This window comes from Lactuca saligna, chromosome 5 (assembly GCF_052625555.1).
Source record: "Lactuca saligna cultivar CGN05327 chromosome 5, ASM5262555v1, whole genome shotgun sequence".
In the NCBI taxonomy this organism is placed as follows: Eukaryota; Viridiplantae; Streptophyta; class Magnoliopsida; order Asterales; family Asteraceae; genus Lactuca; species Lactuca saligna.
Genome location: NC_136421.1, coordinates 301,320,204 through 301,342,622, shown reverse-complemented (window position 1 = coordinate 301,342,622; position 22,419 = coordinate 301,320,204). Strand labels below are relative to the sequence as shown.

Here is a 22,419-nt window from a genome sequence, read left to right as displayed (position 1 = left end):
CTTTAAGAGCTTAGCCCTAATAGTGTGGAAGCCTCAATTGGAATCACAAATCACCAAAACACCTTGGAAGACTTTAGAGAATATGGATACTTGGTTCTCTCTAGTGAAATCGGCTAGCCCTTCTTAGTGTACCACACTAGTGCCAATTTCACCAACCAATGATATCTTTATATAGTATGGAGACTAGGGTTAAACCCATAACCTTTCATTTCATATGATCCATGGGTTGAACACTCCATGGATTATCCATGAAAGCTTAGCCCAACCTAAATGAATTTGGCCCATTCCATATATATAAGAGTCCATATTTAATTAGTTCATTTTGATCACTTAATTAATTCTAAATTAATTCTTGATCAATAATAATTAAATAATATGATTCCATATTAACATATTAGAACTTGTAATATATTAATATTAATCATAAATATACTATTCTCAAAAGACTATCCATATAAATTGTGTTGGTGAAGTGCAACCCAAATGGACCATACCGGGTCAGGTCAAGTACATACCAAATATAGTTATGGACTTAGACATTAATCCAACACATATGACTTATCAAACTATCACATAATAACAATTCATATTTTGAAATATATAGGATTCTATACCGAGTGGAAGTTCAAGGTTTATATAAAAGTGCAAGGCCTCTCGTTGGTGCAAATATGTAGAATGTGATATCACACATTTAATTCAATGAAAATTTTAGAAATTAATCATCAATTCGCAACTTGTTTAGCAAAGGACTGTGATGTACATGACAAATTGGGAGAAAGAATTAAAGAACAAGAATGTATATTAAAAATATATAAAATACTATACTAACGTATGCAGAATATTGCACGTACCACAGAAAATATGAAGAATATATAGAATATTATATTAAAATATGTAGAACAGACAAGAACGTAGGTCTAGGAATAGGAAATCGTCCCAAAATCGTTGTATATTGAATTATTTAGCTACATGGGGGAAAGAGGGTGGAATTGTCACATTAATTGAAAATATGTTCGATAATGCAAGTCTTGGCTCATCGGGCCAAAGCGCTGATCAGTTACGGGATGGCAGAACGAAGGGCAACACCAATGTCCGACAATGTCTTCGTAAGGTTGCTGATGGGCATTTTACAGCAGCAGTGAAAGTGTTGTGCTCCTCGGGTGTTTCTTCACATGACATGGACACTATCAAAGCATTAGAGGCTAAACATCCATACAAGCCACCCCCATCCATGTCGAGCACCATTTCTTTTAAGCCTCCCCTTATAGTAGATATTGATAATGTCCTTGGCTGTATTAAATCATTTCCTAAAGGAACTTCTTGCGGGAGAGACGGTTTGAAAGCTCAACATATTTTGGATGCTCTATATGGGGGAAGGATCTGTTATAGCCACAGATCTCCTACATGCCATCACCGCAGTGGTTAACCTGTGGTTAGGGGGAAGATGTCCATCATGTCTGGCAGAATTTGTGGCGTCTGCACCGCTTACTCCGCTTCTAAAACCTGACAATGGGATACGTCCTATTGCTGTGGGCACTATATGGAGGCGTTTGGTCTCGAAGGTTGCTATGAAAGGAGTTGGTAAAGAAATGGCACAATACCTTAATGACTTTCAATTTGGAGTAGGTGTGTTGGGTGGTGCTGAAGTTGTACTTCATAGTGTTAATAGGGTGTTGAGTGCACAACATGATGACGGATCTCTTGCAATACTTACTGTGGATTTCTCAAATGCCTTCAATTTAGTGGATAGATCTGCCTTAATTCACGAGGTCGGGATGAGGTTCCCTTCTATTTCCTTATGGGTTGAATTCTTATATGGCCATGCAGCAAGGTTGTATTTGGGAGATAAGCATATTTGGTCCACTACTGGGGTCCAGCAAGGTGACCCTTTGGGACCACTTCTTTTTGCTCTTGTATTGCACCCACTTATACATCAAATTAGAGACAATTATAAGCTTCTTCTTCATGCTTGGTGCCTTGATGTTGGAGATTCATAGTAGGTGGCTAGAGTTTTGGACATCATTAGGGTGGTAGGCCCAAGATTGGGGCTTGAGCTGAATATCAAGAAAACTGAGCTATTTTGGCCTTCATGTGATGGTTGGAAGCTTCGTTCAGGTTTATTCCCTGCAGACATTAGCCGACCGTCAGTGGGGTTGAAGCTTCTTGGGGGAGCTGTTAGTAGAGACGTGAGTTTTATTAGTGGGTTAGCCATGAAGAGGGCTGCCAAGGCTGTGGATTTGATGCGCCTTCTACCACAGTTACATGACCCCCAAAGTGAGCTTCTTTTACTTCGATCTTGCATGGGCATCGCCAAACTTTTCTTTGGTCTGAGAACGTGCCAAACCGCCCATATGGAAGAGGCTGCTCTGTGTTTTGATAAAGGGTTACGTGAGTCGATTGAAGATATTGTGGTTTGTGGGGGTCCGTTCTTTGGGGGACCTTCAATGGCGACTGGCTTCGTTACCAATTAAATTTGGTGGTTTGGGGTTGTACTCAGCAGTAGAGGCTTCCTCACATGCTTTTGTTTCCTCACGGGCTCAATCGTGGGTGTTACAAGACCACATCTTACGAAATAGCGACATATGTGGTATGGATTCAGATTATGTTTGTGCTTTGGCATGTCTTCATGATACAATTCCGGGCTTTGACTTTAGCGGTTTCACTAATAAGGACATCGCCCCTCCAAAAGCCCAACATTTATTAGCGAGTGCCCTTTCTAGTAAAATTGTCCAAGACATGGAAGTTCACTTCGACATGACGATTAGGCAGAAAGCTACTTTTTAGTGTCTAAGGGCCCCACATGCTCAGGATTTTCTTATGACTATTCCTATTGACGGTCTCGGCCAGCATATGTCACCAGTGGAGTATCATTCCATCCTTAAGTATCGCCTTATGATCCCTTTATTTCCAGCTGACGAGACTTGCCCTGTTTGTCGTAAGGCGTGTTTCGACTCATTTGGGGAGCATGCTGTTCATTGTAAAGAGCTCCTGGGTTTCAAGTACCGACACGATCTGGTTAAGGATGTTCTGTTTGACATATTTAGACGCGCTGGGGTTTCTGCCAAGAAAGAGACACCTATGAACTTTTTGACTGGTCCATTGGAAGGAAGATCAACACTTAGACCAGCTGATGTCTTGGTATTTAGATGGGCTGGAGGAAAACATGCATGCGTGGATCTAACAAGGGTCTCCCCTCTTGTGGGCTTGGGGAGTGGAGTTTTCACAGTGGGGCAAGCTGCTTTAAAAGCTACATCAAGCAAAATGGCAAAACATGAGAAAGCGTGCATGGAAAATCAACACACGTTTATACCCTTTGCATTTGATACTTTTGGTTTCCTTGCGCCAGAAGCTGTGGAGTTACTCAATAGAGTCCAACGGGTCATGCATTGTAATGTTATGACTCCAAGATCTACAGATATTGTGTTTAAAAGAATTAGTTTTGTCATCCAAAAAGGGGTTGCGGCACAACTTGTTGCTCGTTTACCCACTACGTTTATGTAATTTTCAAGTAAAATGTGAATGAAAATTTAAGTTTAAAGTTAAAAAAAAATTACAATTTATAAAATAATTAGAATATCACATAATCATATTTTAAAATATCAGGCATACTGTACTTCATGGAAGTGCAAGGTTTATGTAGAATTACAAGGTGTTTAACTAGTGCAGATATATAGAATATGATACTAAAATATTTAGAATATTATGCATTCTCATTAAAAATTCATAGAATCGATAGAATATTAGACATTTAAATTTCAAAATTTGAAGAAAGCTATATATAAAATGATATATTATGGTTTATTCACATTTCCTTTGACTTCTTTGACACAAAAAAATAGTTATTTGGAGTAGATATGAAGTGAAGTAAAAAAAAGATTTTATATGAGAATTAGAACCTGAATCTGATTATGTTGAATCAGGCATTCTTGATAACTTGATCTGATTTCTTTGATTCTGTAATGTTAGGTGATTGAAAGCTTGATTAGGGAACATAATCAGAATCACAAAGTTTAAAATATGAATCAGAGTGAATAAGATGATTTTTAGGGTTCTTCAATCGCAAATCTCTTATGTAATTAGAATGAGAGTAATCATTATGTTTAAGCATGAGAGGAATTTGATGGTTGAAAGAAAAACTTAATCTCGGTTTACTAGTTCTTCAATCGAACTATAGATCAGGAAAAAAAAAGGATTTTTAGTGTTCATCGAGGCAGAGGGTTTTGTACGTGAAAAAAATGAAGAAAGATTTGAGTCATGATGCAAATAAATTATATTATTATATGTTACCTGGAATGAATTAAGCTGAATCTGATTCTGTATCCATTTGTTGGAATAAGAAATTTGGATTTCTTTTGATTCAGGAATAATTGATGCTCGAGCGCTTTCAGAATCAAAATCGGAATGAAAGGTTGATAAAATTAGAGTTCAAATATGAATATGAAGGAAACAAAAGATGTTGATGATCGAGATTGAATGAAACGGGTTTTAGTGTTCGTATCGAGATTAGTGTTTTATGAATCAGAATGAAGAAGATTTAGAAGAATACTGAGTGCTTTTTCCGATCTGGATGAAATCGAATGTAAAATTCCATTACTGCCCCTCTGTGCCTTATCTAATCCCAAAGTTCCATTTAATTACAAAAATGTCACCGCCTACTTGTGGTTTAATCTGATTTAATTTCAGCCTTTGATTATAAAGATGTGTGGCCAAGATTTTGTCCCCTTGTCTCACAAAATACTATTGTCTCATATGAACCTAACGATATATATATATATATATATATATATATATATATATATATATATATATATATATATATATATATATATATATATATATATATTGAATTCATAGTCTCCTACAACTAAAAGTTTGGATAAGGGATAATGTCACTATAGCGCAATGATGTTATGGGTTTGGTCCGATTTGACCATTCATGTTTATTTTTTGCGCAATAGGCCATCTAATTTTTTTTGTGCATGTCAAGTAAGTCATTATCGTTAGTTTTTAACCATTCATTCGTTAACTTGTTATTCTAAACTACATGAGTGGCCCCTATGGTTAAAAGTTTATTCATAGTTAGTCCTTTACCGGCTATGGTTTAAATTACACGATCAAAACTACTACATATCTAAAACTCTAGGGACTAAAGCGTAAATTTCTTATCTTCTTCCTCATTAAATCCCCTTCTGCCCAAATCCAATTCCCTTTTCTTGATCTGCATTTGAAACCAAAACCCCCGAATAACTTCATTTGAACTGACCGAGATTATCCTTCTAGAAGGCCGAAGCCCCATTAAATTTTATGTTACCCCCTTTTAGTCGGTGTCATAAAAGATGAAAGATCTATTAAAAAAATTGCATCTTCGAGATCAAGACAATTGCCACTTTCCCAAATAGAATCTAAATTATTAAACTACCCCAAAGAAATGGTTACTCTTGTTTCCTCCCTGCTTCGACCATTTTCAATCCTTTTAAGTTTTCCATGGTTCCAACTGCATCACCTGAACCCCTACAAACCACCTACCATTTTCACACACTATTCGTATTTGCTCCATCAATTTGTCGTATAAAAATATCAGATCACCCGACAACTTTAATATAACAAGAATTTGAAGAACAACAAACCCAAATTAAAACTCTACTCCTCCGAAAACCAAACCCAATCCAAGTTTTTTACGAAGAAGAAGAAGATGATGATGATGATGATGAATCTGCTCTATCAATTCGGAGTTTTCAAATGTCAGATCACCCCACAACTCTAACACAATAACAATTGGAAGAACAACAAACCCAAATCAGAACTCCACTTCTCCAAGAACCAGACCCAATCCAAGTTTTACACAAAGAATAATAAGTAGACGATGAATCAAGTAGTCATCCAGATAAAGACCTTCAAGAATTGGATTTTTATCTGGTATTATTAGGTTTCAATCAAACATCAATGTTGAGATGTGGGATTTCATAGGTAACGTTTTTGACGATTGAGGTTGTACTTCCAGTTATTGTTATTGTACATTTGATAAGCACCAACTGTTTGAGACGTGATCTCTACCAGTTATTGTTACTGTACCTTTGATAAGCACCAACTGCTATTGTGCTTTGCCTTTTATATAATCTTAGAAAATATGGGATTTGAGAGTTTCTGTTTGTCGATTAGTATAATGGCCATGTTCAAAGAAGGGTAATCTCGATCAATTCCAACAAAGCTATTCCCATGGGGATTTTGGTTTCAAACGCAACTCAAAAAAATGGAATTTGATTTGGGTAATCGGAAGGTGGTTTAACTGGGAATAATATAATAAATTTACACTTTGGTCCCTAGAGTTTTAGAAATGTGGCAGTTTTGATCATGGAATTTAAATCATTGCTGGTAAGGGACCAACTACGAATAAAATTTTAACCATAAGGGTCATTCGTGTAGTTTAGAATAACTAGTTAACGGAGGAATGATTAAAAACTAATGATAATGACTTAATTGACATGCACAGTAAAAATTAGATGACCTATTGCGCAAAAAATAAACATAAATTGTCAAATTGTAAAAAACTCATAACTTCATTGTGTAACATTGACATTATCCCTTAAAGTTTTGTTGTAGTTGAATGTTTTAATTGTATATCGAATTTGGATCGATCACTTCAAGAGTTTTATGAGTATATTATGTCATATATGTGTTTTAATATTAAAAAAAATTGAAATTTTTATTACGAATAATTGTCAATGAATAAATAATAAAGTAACAAACATATGCTATTATTTTTAATAGACCAATTTTTTATGTGTAGCAAAATAGCAATAATTATATATTTTGTAAAATGTGGTTTTAATTTAATAATATTAAGTTAACGAATTGTATAAAGCTAAAAACAATAATACAATTGATTAACATTAAAGAAACGTTAATTTATTTAAAAAAATAATGATATTTGTATATATTTAAGAAAACTATACAAATAATTCGTAGATATAAAGAATACATTTTATTTGATTGGTGAGATACAAAACTATGAATAGTAAACTAGTTGGCTTTGGACTCCGCTCGCCCACATCGACCGGGACAAGAACCAGGGAGTCATTTATATTGTGAAGCTCTGCAGGTATTATCGTCCCTTCGGGGACATCCGATAAAATTGGAACGATACAGAGAAGATTAGCATGCCCCTGCGCAAGGATGACATGCACAAATCGAGAAATGGTCCAAAGGTTCATTACCTCCCGGTTGTGGATTTTGAGGAGGCATCTAACAGCAATTGATCTTCCAAAGGTTGTTGAATCTATCTCTGTTCGTTTATTCGCTGATATGTGATTCCGAGTTCCAATTTCAGATTCTTTGTTTATCTACCTGTGCACCAGGCATTGTTTTGTCAAGCTAAATATGTGTGTGTGTGTTCGCTTATGTGCTAATGTATGATTCACTTTTGCAACATCAGTTTATTAGTTCATTGCTTGAAGGGATTTCAACCAGATAGACAGCTTCATGAACATCTTTGCTTAATTGGTTTAGGATACGACACTAATTTAGGTACTGAACTTGTTGAATTGTACTGACCATGCATCTATTTGTCCAATGCCCACCTACTGTTTGATGGAATTTCCGAATGAATTGTCGTTCTTTGGAACATTTTGATTCGTGGGTATGCTTTGAATGGTCGTTATGCTGGGATTTTTCTGTATCATTAATGGTAATTTCACATTCCCGTAGGTTGGTGCTCTTAAATCTTGGTGGGAGAAATCAAGGTGACATGTGACTGCCGAAGGATTTAACTGACAAAAAATAACACAGTGACTGGTTTAACAAGTTACAGGTAAAATGTTTAAAGCTTTGCATGTTTCAGTAACAAATTGAAATTTGACTGTATAATTTGTGTTGATAATCACTTTGTTGTATAAATTGGTAAAAATGAGAAAAGTTGTATATAATGCAATTAATCAGATTTGAACTGTTATACTAGTTTGTGAGGATTACGATGATGAATTGGTCAATTTACTTGTCATACCAAGTTTCCAAGTTGCAGATTATGATGTTTTGTATGATTTGTGAAGAAAAGAGAATGATAATTCTATATAAAGAGCATGATAATAGACTAATAGTTGAATATTAAATGGGCACCAGGATGCATTTTGTTTTGTGATGATACCCTGTTAGTTTTTTGATGATAAACAAGTTAATTGTGTGTTTATGGATTAAAAAAGAGGAAAATTGCATATGCTTGGATTAAATAAATGTCAAAAGATAGACTGTTGATTTATTGGTTATATACATAGAACCTTGAGGAGATTGAGAATTTAAACAGATGGGAAAGAAGATGGAACTGCCATGGCTGGTTCGATGCCCTACCCAGATCGTCCTGGTGAACCCGATTGTATATTTTGTTTAAGAACCGGTTTGTGTGGCTATGGAAACATTTGTAGGTTTAATCATCCAACCCACATTGGTCAAGTAATAAAAAATAAATAAAAAAATAAAAAACCCTTTTATTTTTCTCAATCGGAATAAAACGATTGTTGCTCTTCATGTCTGAAATTCGATTCTTAATCAGACCAATCAACTTCAACTTGGAGGCGAGCTTCCAGAAAGAGTTGGAGAACCAGACTGTGTGGTAAGTCTCTTCTCCATCATGTTGACGATTACAGTTAGGGATAATTAAGTAATTTCACATCCTTTTTTTTCAGTATTTTCTAAAGACGGGTACTTGCAAATATGGATCAACATGCAAATACAATCATCCTCGTGTTAGGAGAGGTGCTGGACCAGTGGTGTTAAACATGGTTGGGTTACCTATGAGACAGGTTGCTATTTACTAATCTTGATTTTCAATTTCTATTTTTCTTTAAAATGATAGTTTAAACTAACTTATAAACACTTAATTAGGAAGAAAAAGCTTGTGCACAGGATCTTGTAAATTTGGAGTGGCATGCAATTTTCATCATCCACAGCCATCAATGGATGGATCTAACATTCAATTGCCATATTCATCACAACCACCACCTCTTATCAATGGTGGTTCTACATGGTCATTACCTAGGGCAACATATGTTTCTGATTTATTTACCAATTGTTCTTCCTCATTCTCAAGGAATTGGGCCCACACAAGGTTGGAGCACTTACATGGTAAGGTTAATTGATGTAAATTCTGGGTTTTTGTTTGTGGGTTATGAAAAGTATGATGTCTAAAATAAAGTAAATTGTAATTTACTTTTTGTTGAGTTAAAATATTGTGTCTGATATGGTGTTTGTTTGGTTTTGGGTTTTGGTCAGGGTAGTTTGAACTCGGTAAGTTCGGGCAGCATTTATGGTGGCCCGGGCAGCATTGAACAACCCTATTCCTCTGGTTCTACTAATCTGCCCAAACGGCCTAGGGAACCAGAATGTCGTTATTTTATGCACACTGGAAACTGCAAATACGGATCAGACTGCAAATATCATCACCCAAAGGAAAAGATTGCTCAACTTGCTGCTAGCTCTTTGGGCCCACTTGGCCTTCCACTAAGACTTGTAAGTATAAAACGGGTCAACCCATTTACATGATATTAGATAAACGGGTCGATTTTCATTAGCTTTATCTTATTTTATTTGAATGCAAATGCAGGGGCAAGCAGTGTGTTCATATTATAATCTTTATGGAATCTGCAAGTTTGAGCCAACTTATAAATATGATCACCCTTTGATGGGGTACTCATACAACTACAGCATGAGTCTACCTAATGATAATGCTAATGCACCATCTTTGTTCTCATATGGAGGGGTGAATTCGTCAACACTTCATTCTTCAGGGTCTTCCCCGTCAAAGTCATCTAAAAATGAAGGTGCTAAAACACCAGGAGGTGGTTCACCTTCACTTTCGCCTCAACGTGCTGTATCTCCATCACATTCAGAGTGATATTGGTTTTGTTTAGAATTGGGTTGTGTTTTTGAGAGATAATGATTTTTATGAGGGCTTTGTTTTTGGTTCTGAATAAAATTATCCAGATGAGGAAAAATGTTGTACTTTTATTGCTATTACTTTTACATTTTTATCCGGTATGAACTGTTTTTTTTTTTATGGATGATTTTGTTAATTTTATGAGTGGTGATGCCATTTTTGTTCTAATATTTTATTTGTTACCTTTTTTTTTGTGATGGTAACGACATTAGTTATGTTGTGGACTATTTTAATGGGTTGTTTCTTTTTGACACCTTTTAATTTCAACAACTGTATATGAATTAATAGGGGTGAGCATGAGTCACTTTTGAGAAAAAAAACCGAGCGCAAACCGCAATTTTTTATTGTTTTATTATTATTATTTATTTATTATTATTTTTTTGTGTGTTATTTTAAAAAATATTCGATTTCGGTTCAAGTTATTGGTTATTTAAGTTTGGGTATTTGGTTTTTCTATTTGAACCTGTGGGTACAGTATATAATATTAGTATGGTATTGATGCATTATTGTTCACAGATCTAACTTATTTTTTTTGTAATTTTGAAGATCTTATTTGGGAAATACATTGCCAAGTACTAATTTCGCCCTCTTTTAACTACAAGTCTACAACTATTGTTAGGATGACATAAAACCCATGCATGACTATTTATTATGGATTATGGACTTTATGAATAAGAGTTATCCGTTAAAATGCTTATACGGATTGCTGGTAAAACAATTTTGGTTGACATGGTTTTTTTCGTTTCGGTTACTAATTTTTTTAATCTTATTTTTGTTATAGATATTTTCAATAGTCTATTTGAGTTTAGCATCTTAGTGTCATAAATTTCCCTGTTATGTGTACCATTCATATAGCAACATACTTATATTTATTAACCTGAATATCAACATACTTATATTTTTACAGAAATTACAATGTACGTATATTTATTGAGTAAAACAGCTAACTACTTACAGAATTTGAAGTACAATGCTATTAACTAAATTATTATTATTTATGATTAAGACTATTTTTTTAGAGTGTATGTTATTTAAATTTATCACCCCGTGTAGTACACGGGTTATAATCTAGTATTCAACTATAGTAAAGATAAAAACAATGCAAAACAAGGACATGTACATATATATGTACATCCACATCAATATCTTCTATTTGTTGTGTTTTGAACTTGATGTGTAGTTGTGCTCGTGTAGTGGTGTCTGGTTTCAAGAACGACATGGTAACAATAGAGCTTCAAGCCTTCAATTGCTTGCAACATATATGTTTTTTTACCATAGTTCTCATCAAATTGTGTTGTATATATATTGGCTAGTTGAAATGTTACTTTAATTGGATGTATCAATGGTGTTATTTCACTTATTTGCAATTTGTATTTGTTGTTTTGAAACCTAATAAGCAACGAGTTTATGTTTTACAATATCTTCGTTGGAGAGGATGCGGTCCGAATATATTTCTTATAATTATATTTATGCTAGTATAATACAATAACTATATTTATTATGTTTTACAATATCTTCGTTTTTTTATTTATCTTATGATTAAAAAAAGTTTAAACTAAATTTTTGAATATTAATAAAGTTAGTAGAAATGATTTGTTGGAAATAATAAAATAATACTAGTTATTTGATAATAATTATCATTTATCCGGATTGTATATGATGAATAAATAGACTAGTTTTAAAGGTCTTAATAAATCTTTTGAAATTATATATTTTGTATAAAAATATTGTAGTTATTCGGAGATTCGGATAGAAATCTTGATTACAAATAATCAGATAATTCCTAGATTTAAAAGTTACGTTATAATTTTGAAGGCGTTTAATTTGATTGGCTAGAATACAAAACCATGAACAGTCAACTTAGTTGGCTTTGAAGTCGTTAGTCCCATATCGACCAGGAGAAGACATGAGAGCCGTTTATATGGCGGAGCTCTGCAGATATTATCGTCCCTTCGGGGACATCCGATAAAATTGGAACGATACAGAGAAGATTAGCATGGCCCCTGCGCAAGGATGACACGCACAAATCGAGAAATGGTCCAAATTTTTTTTAACCCCTCTTCTTCGTCTTCGCCAAAACCCTAATTTCTTTTGTGGATTTCTGCACTGTAGTCTGTAATTTCACCGTCGGTAGACAACCGGAGAGGCTATTGGTGGATTTCGAGAAGCCATATACCTGAAATGGTCCAAATTTTTTTTAACCCCTCTTCTTCGTCTTCGCCAAAACCCTAATTTCTTTTGTGGATTTCTGCACTGTAGTCTGTAATTTCACCGTCGGTAGACAACCGGAGAGGCTATTGGTGGATTTCGAGAAGCCATATACCTGCAATTGATCTTCGAACCTTTGTTGATTGTGTATGAGCTGATGTCATTCCGTCCCATCTCCCGTTCCTTGGTTCATCTTCATGTGCACCAGGTATTGTTGTATAAAGCTAAATTAGTATGTTTTCGCTTATGCCCTGATGTGCGATTAAACATTGCATCTTCAGTTTCTTTGTTAATTAAATTGCTCGCGGAGAAATTCAACAGCTTCACTCACATCTTTGCTCAATTGCTCTAGGATACCAGTACCACATCAATTTGTGTACCAAACTTGTTGATTTGAAGTGGCTCATACAAATACAAGTATTTGGCTACTGCTGTTTGTTTGCTAGAATTTCTAAAAGAAAATGTTTTTCTTTTGGTTACAATGCTTCTGCAGTTTTGCTGCTTGATAATGGAGTTGTTCCTCATATTTTATTTTTACATTCCGATTTGCTCTCAAACACATTAGTTTTTTGTTCTCAAATGCATAAATAGGTTAGTTTAACCATTTGACTCCTTGTTGATACTAAATAATCTACATACCCAGGTCATTTTTAGTACAACACAATATAAGTGCTGCTTCTTTTGGCCATGACATTTTTGCTAGTTTGGTGATACTATTGTTTGTGTTTTTTCTAGCAAATTTTACAACTGATTTTAAAATTGTTATGTGTAATATCAAACTATTATAACTACATTAATATGGAAGAATCAAAGAAGTAAAAAATCTCAGGATCAAATTTGTTCAAAAACATTTCACAAATTAGGATTGTAAATTGATTACTCTTGTTGACATCTTAACATGAAATGATCAAGAAAAGATTATAAACAAAAACTGATAACTTACTAACACATGATCTAAAACACCTGTCCTTTCAGAACGGGTATTGATGTGTTTCTTTCTCTCTCTCTCAGGAGCGTATTATGTTGTAGCTGAGTTGAGGTAATCAAACAGATCCAGGAGCATATATATCTTCAAGTCACAGCTGTGATTTGAGAGTTGAGTCAACTGTTCACAAGAGAAATTGATTGGTCATGAACTGTTCTTGAATCAACAACTTGATCTTGAAATTGATTAGTTCTTTGATTCTTTCATATCTAGTTATAATAATTTATATTTACATCTAACTAGTTTAAAATCGGTTGTAACAATTGTTTAAAAAAAATGATTTTAGCAGCTTAAAAGTATGAATTGCAATTTTCCAATGCAACAAGTAGATTGAAAGTTGGTGAGAGTAAGGAGGGAGGATGAGTTAACTTTGTGATTCAAATCTTGAATTGATACTGATCCTGTGATTGTTTAGTGCTAATTGGCTGGAAGCCCGTAGCTGTAGGTATAAAATCCAACAAGTGGTGTGGTGATTGGTGAATGTGGATGATAATGGCTTTTGCAGACTGCAGTACCAAAGACAATCTCTTGTCAATTTGGTTGTATCTGAAGTAAAGCCTTGAACTCATTCAAAATGAGTGAGGATAAGCATCTTAATAACTAATTGATGTCATGTCTTCAATAAGCTAATCCTTGATCTTGAAAATATTGATGTGAAATTAGAGGATGGGATCAGGCTTCTATACCAAAGAGTTATGTACATATCAAAGAAACATTGTTTTTGGTAGAAAATCACTCTCATATGATGAAGTGCAATCGGCTTTGAACTAACTCTTAAGGAGTTAAATGGAAAGACAAGATTTAAAAAAAAAAAAAAAAAAAAAAGAGTTTATCCGTTGATTTTTGGGCCTGTTGGGTAAAGAAACTTCTAAAAACTAGCATTAGATGTAACCATCGTTTTTGTTTTTTTGTATGGAATATGAACTATGTAAGTCGTGTTTTTATGTTTTTTCTCATCTTTACTCCGCTTTTTAAAAGCATAACCTGAGGGGTGTTGATAGTTATATAAACGTACCTTAAATATTTACTACTAATAAAAATATTAAAAAACATGTTTGCTCGTTTTAACTTACATTCGTTGTTCGTTTTTTTAACTTACTATTTGTTATTAATATGCATGTCTAAAATTATAGCATAATACTTAAGCCTACAAAGAAACAGTAAAATATCACACAGAAACAAACATCAGAAGTAAGAAAGCATAAATAAAAACACAGTGCATTCGAGTTCAAGTAGCAAGAATTCCTTTCAGTACATTGCAGTAGCCCAAACACAAAGGAAAAACAAAACACGATTATAAATGTCATTTTAGCAAAACAAGAAAAAGGGTATTTCTTCCTGAGACAAAATTTAAGCAACTGCGTCTAAGAAAGCTCTTCCAGGTTGACGATTTGCAAGAGGCCCATGGCATCCAAGAAGCTGCATCATCAACATTACAATCATTATACATTCCTCATATTACATAATATACACAAAAAAAAAAAAAAAAGTAAAGAGAAGAAAAAAGAAAGCAATACCTTGGCATTAACACCATCAGACATGATTCGGTTCTCAGATTTCCACTGAACGTAGTCAGTACGACTGAACTTAGTAAATCCCCTGCAATCACCATCACCATAACATTATAAACAAAAATTGAAGCATGAAATAACTTTAAAAAATAAAAGAGATGTTAACAATCATATTCATACCATTTCCTGCTGACAATAATCTTTTGGCGACCAGGGAACTTGAATTTAGCCCTACGAAGAGCCTCCTGAGCATGCTGACTGTTACCATCTTTGCATCTAACAGATAGAAGAACTTGACCAATGCTTACACGGGCACAAACTCCCTGTGGTTTCCCAAAAGCACCTCTCATACCAGTCTGAAGCCTATCAGCTCCAGCACATGAAAGCATCTTGTTGATACGAAGAACATGGAAAGGATGAACCCTAACCCTCAAGTGGAAAGCATCCTTTCCTGCAAACTTTGTCATGTACTTGTTGCAGGCGATACGCGCTGCTTCAAGTGCCTCACTGGAGACATTCTCTTTCTCCCAACTGACCAAGTGTACGCAAAAGGGGAACTCATCGACTCCTTTCTTCTTCATTCCAACATCGTAGATCCTAATCTTGGGATCAGGCACACCTCTACAGTAACGAGATTTGGGATATGGCTTGTTCTTGATCTGTCGGTAACATCTAGCAGGTCCTGCACCATGGAACAACTATTACATCAAAAAAGATCCGGTGGAATACAATTGCAGATTTTCGATAGCATCAAATTAGATTCAAACAACCATAGGTTTATTTCCGCCATTTCACAATAAGGCGATTAAACGAACGAGTCATGTAAAAGCTCGGAAAAATTCGAGTACAATACAAATCAATCTCATAAACGAATGCTAGAATCGAGAAAAAAGAGAGGTATTTATCCACCTAACTATCCCACAGATCGCCTTAGAGTTCGACTACCGATAAACAAATGCAAAACACCATCAAAAACTCGAAAAAGAACAACTTCAAGCAATTCATAACCTAATTAGTCGTGATTTTTTCAAAGAAGAAACATTACGCATAAACGATGTTACACAACAGTTGCATCTGATGAAGGGATAAGATTCCTATTTGTGTAAAATTCTTTTCGAATCAGCTCGAAGATAATTACTGTGGTAACAATTACAACATAGAAGATTGAAGGGCTTACTTCTTCCCATGGCGAAATTCTGGTTGGTTGCTGCTGCTTCGAGTCTTCTTCAAAAACCCTAGATGAAGAAATGGTATTTATAGAATGGGGCAAGATGCGCGTGGGTTCTATGGGCTTTACGTATAGGCCTACGTAGTTTGCGTGTTATGGTGATCTGATAATGGGCTTCTAGAAGCCAGTCCATGTTTAATGAATGGGTTAACTAGGTTTTCTTCCAGAAGATATCCATTCGGGTCGACATAAGACTCAATCGGGTATTTAACAATATAAAAAGAGAAAACTTCAAAAATGGTCCCTGTGGTTTCCAGAAATATCAAGTTTAGTCCCTAAGTTCAAAAAACCTCACAGATGGTCCCTGTGGTTTCAAAACTTTTAACAAATGGTCCCTCCAGCTCACTCCGTTAGCATTTCACCGTTAACTCATTTTTTAATAAAATATTGCAGGGGTAATTTCGTCATTTCAGTTGTAACCTCCTCTCTTTAAAAGAAATTGCATGTCCGATTTTTGGGCAAATCCTTTAGCTTCATCAGTCGATCATCTCTCCTCCTTTCCACTGTTGCTCGACCGTTGCACCCTTCACGACATCTAATCGCTTCTGATTCAAAGATGGTGACTTGCAGATGTGGGAATGAAGCAACGAAGATCACTTCATGGACGGATCGTAACCCTGGAAGGCAATTTTGGAACTGTAAAAGATGTGGTTTCATTCGATGGTCTGATCCCCCTATGTGTGCTAGGGCATTGGTGGTGATTCCAGGTTTGATAAGATCAAAGAATCGATTGGAGGAGAGGGTCGCCATTGTAACTGCACAATTGTGGAACTACCAGCTGATGTTGTTTTGTTCATGGGTGTTTTTTTTTTGGTATTATTTTAATCTCTAAATATCTTCTGAAGGTTTGGATGGTAATGGAGTTTTGGTTTTTGGTTTGTAACCATTGCAGGGTTTTTTTTTATTTTAATCGGATAGGGGTTTTTTTGCTTTCAGTTTATGTAGGTGGTTTTGGAATTGGTGGTGTTGTATTTGGTTTATGTATCAGATTAATGTGTAATGCAGTGGTAATGGTAATGGTAATGGAATGTAGTTTGTTATAGTTCATTGTTCAATTTCTTGAATGTTTTTGAAATGTAATTGTTAAGTGTATTGTAATTGCATCTTGAAGATGGTTTTCATTTGCAATTGAAATGTACATTGTTATTAATTGATCTGTGAAGTGAAGGGTAGTACACAAAACATATTAATTCATCACCAAAAAGTGCATACACACCATTACATTCAAAGTTATAAAGTTCTTAACACAACCATGATCCAAAAAGTGCATACACACCATTACATGCAAAGTTTTCAAGTTCTTAACACATCTTCAAACAAGTACACATTACATAAGTTTCTAAATACCTACAACACCAACATCCTAATAACCACTAAAAAGTCAATTTTCAGCCTCCTCCAACTTCACCACTGCCTCCCTGCCCTTTACATGTTCTGGAATTGTGCCCTTTGTTATGACACTTTGAACAAGTGATTGCCAAATATTTCCTGCTCAATCTACCAGCTTGGCTGTTTGGCTCATCAACACCCCTTCTTCTCTTCTTCTTAGGCCTCCCAACCTACACATGTTGATATACTATAGTTAAAATTGAATTCATTCCATGTTCACATGTATACTATATATTTTGTGTACTTTAAATACAAACCTGTGTCTTATGTTTTGGTGGAAGTAAAGTGAATGGGCAGTCACTTTTAGGCCACATTGTACGTCCATTCAATGGATCAATTTTGTTGAAATACATGGCTTTCCATGTTGATAACCTATAGCAAGGATGGACCCATTCATCAACATGTGGGGCATTTTCACCATTTTCAATTTTGTCCCATATAGCACAAACAGCATGTCTACATGGGAAACCTGTAATCTCCCAAAACCTACAACTGCAACTGTGATCATTCAAGTTTACCACATATTGGTCTTGCCATGTGCTTGCCACTTGGTACTTCCCTGCCCCATTGTATTTAGCCACATACTTTGATGCATCAGCCTTAATCTTTTCAAACAGTGTAGTTGCAGTAGGGGTTAGAAGTCCTTCACACTTATCTATTTCCTTTTGCACCACACATAACCTCTTCATGAGATACTCTCTAATATACTCTAAGCAAGTGATAATAGGTTTATCCCTACCTTCATCTAGCTTTGAATTGAATACCTCACAAAGGTTATTCAACAAACAATCAGTATGTGCCCTTCCTGAATAATATATATTAACAGAAGACAATTACACATATAGTAAACACACAAAAGGGAAGATTAACAATTCTCAATAAATTTCTAGAAACTTACCACTAAAGTGAGATTTAGCCCAAGTGTTTTCTGGGATCTTAGACACCCAAGCATGAGCCTCTGCATTGATCTTCTTCAACTCATCCATTGCTCTGTTAAAATGATTGACTGTTGTTGCTCTACCACACTCCCAAAGCTGGTCACTTAAGTCTTTTCCTTTCCATTGCTTCTTCATGTTTTCCTGGATATGCCTCAAACAGAACCTGTGTTCTGCACTAGGGAATACTTTCTCCATTGCTGGTATTATTCCCTAAACAAAAGTCAATGTAATCAACATTAGTTAACCAAATGTATTTAGTAAAGGTAATAAAAAAGTTAGGTGGTACACACCTTTTGTCTATCTGAAATGAAGGTAAAGTTTGAATTTGGTCCCAGATCCAGATCTTCTCCTAACAGTTCCAAGAACCAGGTCCAGCTACTTGTTGATTCTGTCTCTACCACTGCATATGCTACAGGGTATATGCCATTGTTTGAGTCCAACCCTACAGCAGTTAACACTTGCCCAGGGTAAGGGCCCTTCATGAAAGTACCATCCAGACCTAGAAAATCTCTTAATCCAGATTTGAATCCTAACTTCAATGCACCTAAACAGACATATATTCTTCTAAAAGTTCTTGTGGTAACAGACAGGGAGGTTTCTGGATACACATCAATCCTAACTGTTGTACCAGGATTAGTGTTGAGTAGCTCCAACACATAATCCCTCAAAAATCCATACTGTACTTGGTAGTCCCCACTAATGATACGCACAGCCATTGACTTTGCCCTAGCGACCTTTTGCAATGACATTCCTACCTCCAGTTTCTTGCACAACTCTTCGTGTAAAGCTTTCACTGGAATTTTAGGGTTACTCTGTATTTGTTGAACAATTAAGTTTGCTACGTATCTGGAAGTGCAAGCTTTAACCGCCCTTGTTTGCAAACATTTATGCTCATCCTGTACCGTTTTCACCAACCAATCCTGATTTTCATTAGCCCTCGATATTTGGACTGCCCATGGACATGTACCTTTATTGGCAATTACATCTTTACCCTTGCACTTTGCCCTGCTTCTGATTGAGGGCCCACCACTATCAACTCCTGTAGAAGGCTTACTTACAACACCTTTACATTTCACCTTAATCCGGATTTTGTCATTTTTGGCTAGGTATAAAGACCTCCTTGTTGCTACAGCATGTGAGTTCATGTAGTTTTTAACATCAACCTTGGTTTTGAAGACCTGACCAATCTGAAATGGTTTAACATGAACCTCTCCATGTGAGCATGTACTTGACTTACTCAACTCTTTTAGGAGTCTCTTCCTATCATCTTCATGAAATCCTGCAAATTGATAATCATCAGTGGCAATAACTTCCAACTCATTATCAAAGTCAACCACTCCAATCCCATCATCTTTTGAATGATTGTTCAAGATTCCATGTTCATCTACATCAACAGCATTATGGAATTCACTCATGTCTACATCTACATCAAATTGTATGTTAGACTCATCCACATTGTATTCACTGTCATCAGAATCATCTCCACTATCCTCAGAACCATGGCCACTCTCAGAGTAGAAAGCATCTCCACTATCATCACTCACCATACCCTCTAGATAATCCACTTCTGGTTGTTTTTCAAATGAAGTTTGAACATTAAACTCAGCATCATAATCAGCATAAAGTGAGTAGTCCTCTACAAATGGTTCATAGTCATCAACTGTTGTAGTATTAGCTCCATTATCAGCTTGGCAGCTTGGTTCCTGTACATGGTAAGTTCCCAATTGTTCTTCAGTTTCAACTGCACTAGTGATCACTTCTTCTTGAGTTTCAATTTCATGATTCACCACTTCCTTTTGAATGACATGACTTTCTTTACCTTGTGACCTTATAAATGGTACAATACTCTTTGAGTAATCATGGCCTTCATCAACATCTAACACTTGTGACTGCTCATAATCAGGGTTCATAGACTTGTTTAGATCAAGCTTTCTACTACATGAGCCTGCTTCTCTCCTACAAGGTTTCTTTCTATTCATTTCAGGTGACACACTATCAGGCTCCAACTCTTCAATAACAACTTTAGAAGGAGACTTGTAATAACTATCTACCCTTGTCTGACCAGTTTCAATATACACCCTAATAAGTCTGTGTTTAGGGACATATGATACCATTTTAAGTACATCTTGATCATTACCTAAAGGCATTAAGCCATAGTCCAAAGGGTATTCAGGGATACAGAAATGGTAGTAAAGGGTTTGCTCAGTTTTGTACCCTAGTTCTCGAACCATGTCGTCAAGATCATGAACTGAAAATAAATCAGTGTCAACATAATCTACATATGCTACAACACCATCAACGTATTTCCTTCCAGGTGCTTTGGTGAAGACACCACTGTAGTGTATCTTCAACGTGAAATAGTTCTCATAACCTTCTGTAAACACAAAAAAAAAGAAAGAGTAAAACCAATGATTTCCTTACGTCAATACAATAGACCAAGAAAAAACAAGTTTTGTTGTAGTATTGTACCGTATGTTTTTCCTAAGTCCTCCACGGTTACAAATTTTTCTCTAAAACACCATATTGATAGCACCATTGCAATTTCTGCAGCTTAAAACCCTAAATCCCAATTTCAGTTCTTGCTTCTTCGATGGGAATGAACCCGATGACTAAACCTGTAACTGGTTATCTTCTTGGGAGAGGGACGGGTAGTGATGTGCAAGCAAGTAATCATTTCATATTAAAGAGAGGAGGTTACAACTGAAATGACGAAATTACCCCTGCAATATTTTATTAAAAAATGAGTTAACGGTGAAATGCTAACGGAGTGAGCTGGAGGGACCATTTGTTAAAAGTTTTGAAACCACAGGGACCATCTGTGAGGTTTTTTGAACTTAGGGACTAAACTTGATATTTCTGGAAACCACAGGGACCATTTTTGAAGTTTTGTCATATAAAAATACACCATCGAAATACTATTTGGTTTGTTGTCCAGATAAAGCTGATTTGATTCCACGTTTCATCAATGAACCGTTAAACATGATTTCATATTTAAAAATATCTGAATAAATAAAAATAAAATTTTATCAACTTTATCCGATTATGATCATATAAGCCAATCTATTTTAATAAATTAATTTTTGTTTTTTTTTTCATTTGTCAAACTCTTATTTAATTTGTCAAATGTTATTTTGTGGTTATTTTGAATTAAATTTTTTCCACATGTTATTTTATAAGTTTTTCTATTTTTTTAATTTTACATAATATGTTAATGTAATAATTGCAATAAATATAATAATAAATGGATATCAATGTTATTAATAAACTTACATTTTAATTAAAATTTTCTCAATATTAAATACTTAGACATTTTATATTTATTTATTTATTAAATAATTCATGTAATACATAAGTTTCACAATTAATTATTCATAAAGTCAGACAATGTTTCTAAAACATCTATCCCACAAACTATATTTTTTCAAGTACTAAGAAATGACCTCAAAGCATGTTCATCGTGTTTATGCATTAGGCTAGAGAGATCATATTTATGTATTAGGCTAGAGGCAGCAGTATCACACTTCTCACAGACCACGTAAATACCACATAGAATTTGTCATGTTGCTATGAAAGTTTATAATCTATAGACCATATGTTATCATGTATCATATGTTATTTAATTTTTCTAAAATTTAATTATATTAAAAATAATGAATTTAAACAAATTATTTTAAAACTAAAATTTCATTAAACTTGAAAGGAAATTACAACAAACCTATAAAAAACAAACAACATAGAATCTAAAAATACAAAACATAGAAAATAAAATTATGAAACCTAGAAATTAAAATACGAAATATAGAAAGGCCTAAAGGACATCTTCATCGGAAAATTGGTCGTCTAAATCATCGACTAGTACTGCATTAAGATTGATGTGGCAACAGTCAAAATATGTTTCGCCAGGTCTCTACGAAGAACATGATGGGGCTCAACATCATTAATTATTACTCTCATTGTCAAGTACTCATCGCTTCCAACCACAAATGTTTGTGTCGGTAGAACGATCTCATTTTCATTATACTCACATATTGTATTTCATTCATCTTTGAGAATCATAATATGCAATATGATACAAGTATACATCACCTTTATAATGACTCGTATTTTATATACAGTTATCTAAGGCAATTATTAGAGTTCTATCTACAATGCAAATTCTACCAAAATAAAAAACTTTAAATCTCATGGTCAATCACGTGTTTATAATAAAATCTTACATAGAAATTGAAATAGCA

General features: G+C 34.9%; 4 protein-coding genes, 1 long non-coding RNA gene, 2 other non-coding genes and 1 pseudogene across 8 annotated transcripts; 5 read left to right on the top strand and 3 right to left on the bottom strand.

Moving 5' to 3' along the window:
* Positions 1-1,367: 1,367 nt before the first annotated feature.
* Positions 1,368-2,471, top strand: LOC145046959 (uncharacterized). Its single transcript, XM_078995215.1, has 2 exons — positions 1,368-1,913; positions 2,001-2,471. The coding sequence occupies exons 1-2, from the start codon at positions 1,368-1,370 to the stop codon at positions 2,469-2,471; spliced, it is 1,017 nt and encodes a 338-aa protein (XP_078851341.1).
* A 379-nt stretch (positions 2,472-2,850) lies between these two features.
* LOC145046958 (uncharacterized) lies at positions 2,851-10,018 on the top strand (annotated as a pseudogene). The gene is made up of 8 exons (XR_013682094.1): positions 2,851-3,497; positions 3,604-3,630; positions 8,268-8,442; positions 8,543-8,602; positions 8,676-8,792; positions 8,875-9,114; positions 9,262-9,498; positions 9,593-10,018. The product of XR_013682094.1 is annotated as an uncharacterized LOC145046958 (transcript).
* On the top strand, positions 7,108-7,209 carry LOC144999433 (U6 spliceosomal RNA). The gene has a single exon (XR_013660901.1). It is a non-coding gene; the product is annotated as a U6 spliceosomal RNA (small nuclear RNA).
* A 1,726-nt stretch (positions 10,019-11,744) lies between the features above and the next one.
* On the top strand, positions 11,745-13,406 carry LOC145048384 (uncharacterized). The gene is made up of 2 exons (XR_013682825.1): positions 11,745-12,341; positions 13,145-13,406. It is a non-coding gene; the product is annotated as an uncharacterized LOC145048384 (long non-coding RNA).
* On the top strand, positions 11,872-11,974 carry LOC144999419 (U6 spliceosomal RNA). Its single transcript, XR_013660888.1, has one exon. It is a non-coding gene; the product is annotated as a U6 spliceosomal RNA (small nuclear RNA).
* Positions 13,407-14,310: 904 nt separating the features above from the next.
* Positions 14,311-15,936, bottom strand: LOC145048383 (large ribosomal subunit protein uL16-like). The gene is made up of 4 exons (XM_078996850.1): positions 15,807-15,936; positions 14,810-15,311; positions 14,636-14,717; positions 14,311-14,537 (listed from the first exon to the last, which is right to left on the bottom strand). The coding sequence occupies exons 1-4, from the start codon at positions 15,814-15,816 to the stop codon at positions 14,469-14,471; spliced, it is 663 nt and encodes a 220-aa protein (XP_078852976.1). The 5' UTR covers positions 15,817-15,936; the 3' UTR covers positions 14,311-14,468.
* A 1,111-nt stretch (positions 15,937-17,047) lies between these two features.
* On the bottom strand, positions 17,048-18,913 carry LOC145048382 (protein FAR1-RELATED SEQUENCE 7-like). Its single transcript, XM_078996849.1, has 4 exons — positions 18,475-18,913; positions 18,145-18,394; positions 17,504-18,051; positions 17,048-17,416 (listed from the first exon to the last, which is right to left on the bottom strand). The coding sequence occupies exons 1-4, from the start codon at positions 18,898-18,900 to the stop codon at positions 17,246-17,248; spliced, it is 1,395 nt and encodes a 464-aa protein (XP_078852975.1). The 5' UTR covers positions 18,901-18,913; the 3' UTR covers positions 17,048-17,245.
* Positions 18,914-19,022: 109 nt separating this feature from the next.
* Positions 19,023-20,720, bottom strand: LOC145046954 (uncharacterized). Its single transcript, XM_078995211.1, has 3 exons — positions 20,654-20,720; positions 19,152-20,558; positions 19,023-19,054 (listed from the first exon to the last, which is right to left on the bottom strand). Exons 1-3 carry the CDS (start codon positions 20,718-20,720, stop codon positions 19,023-19,025), a joined length of 1,506 nt encoding a protein of 501 aa, XP_078851337.1.
* Positions 20,721-22,419: the final 1,699 nt, after the last annotated feature.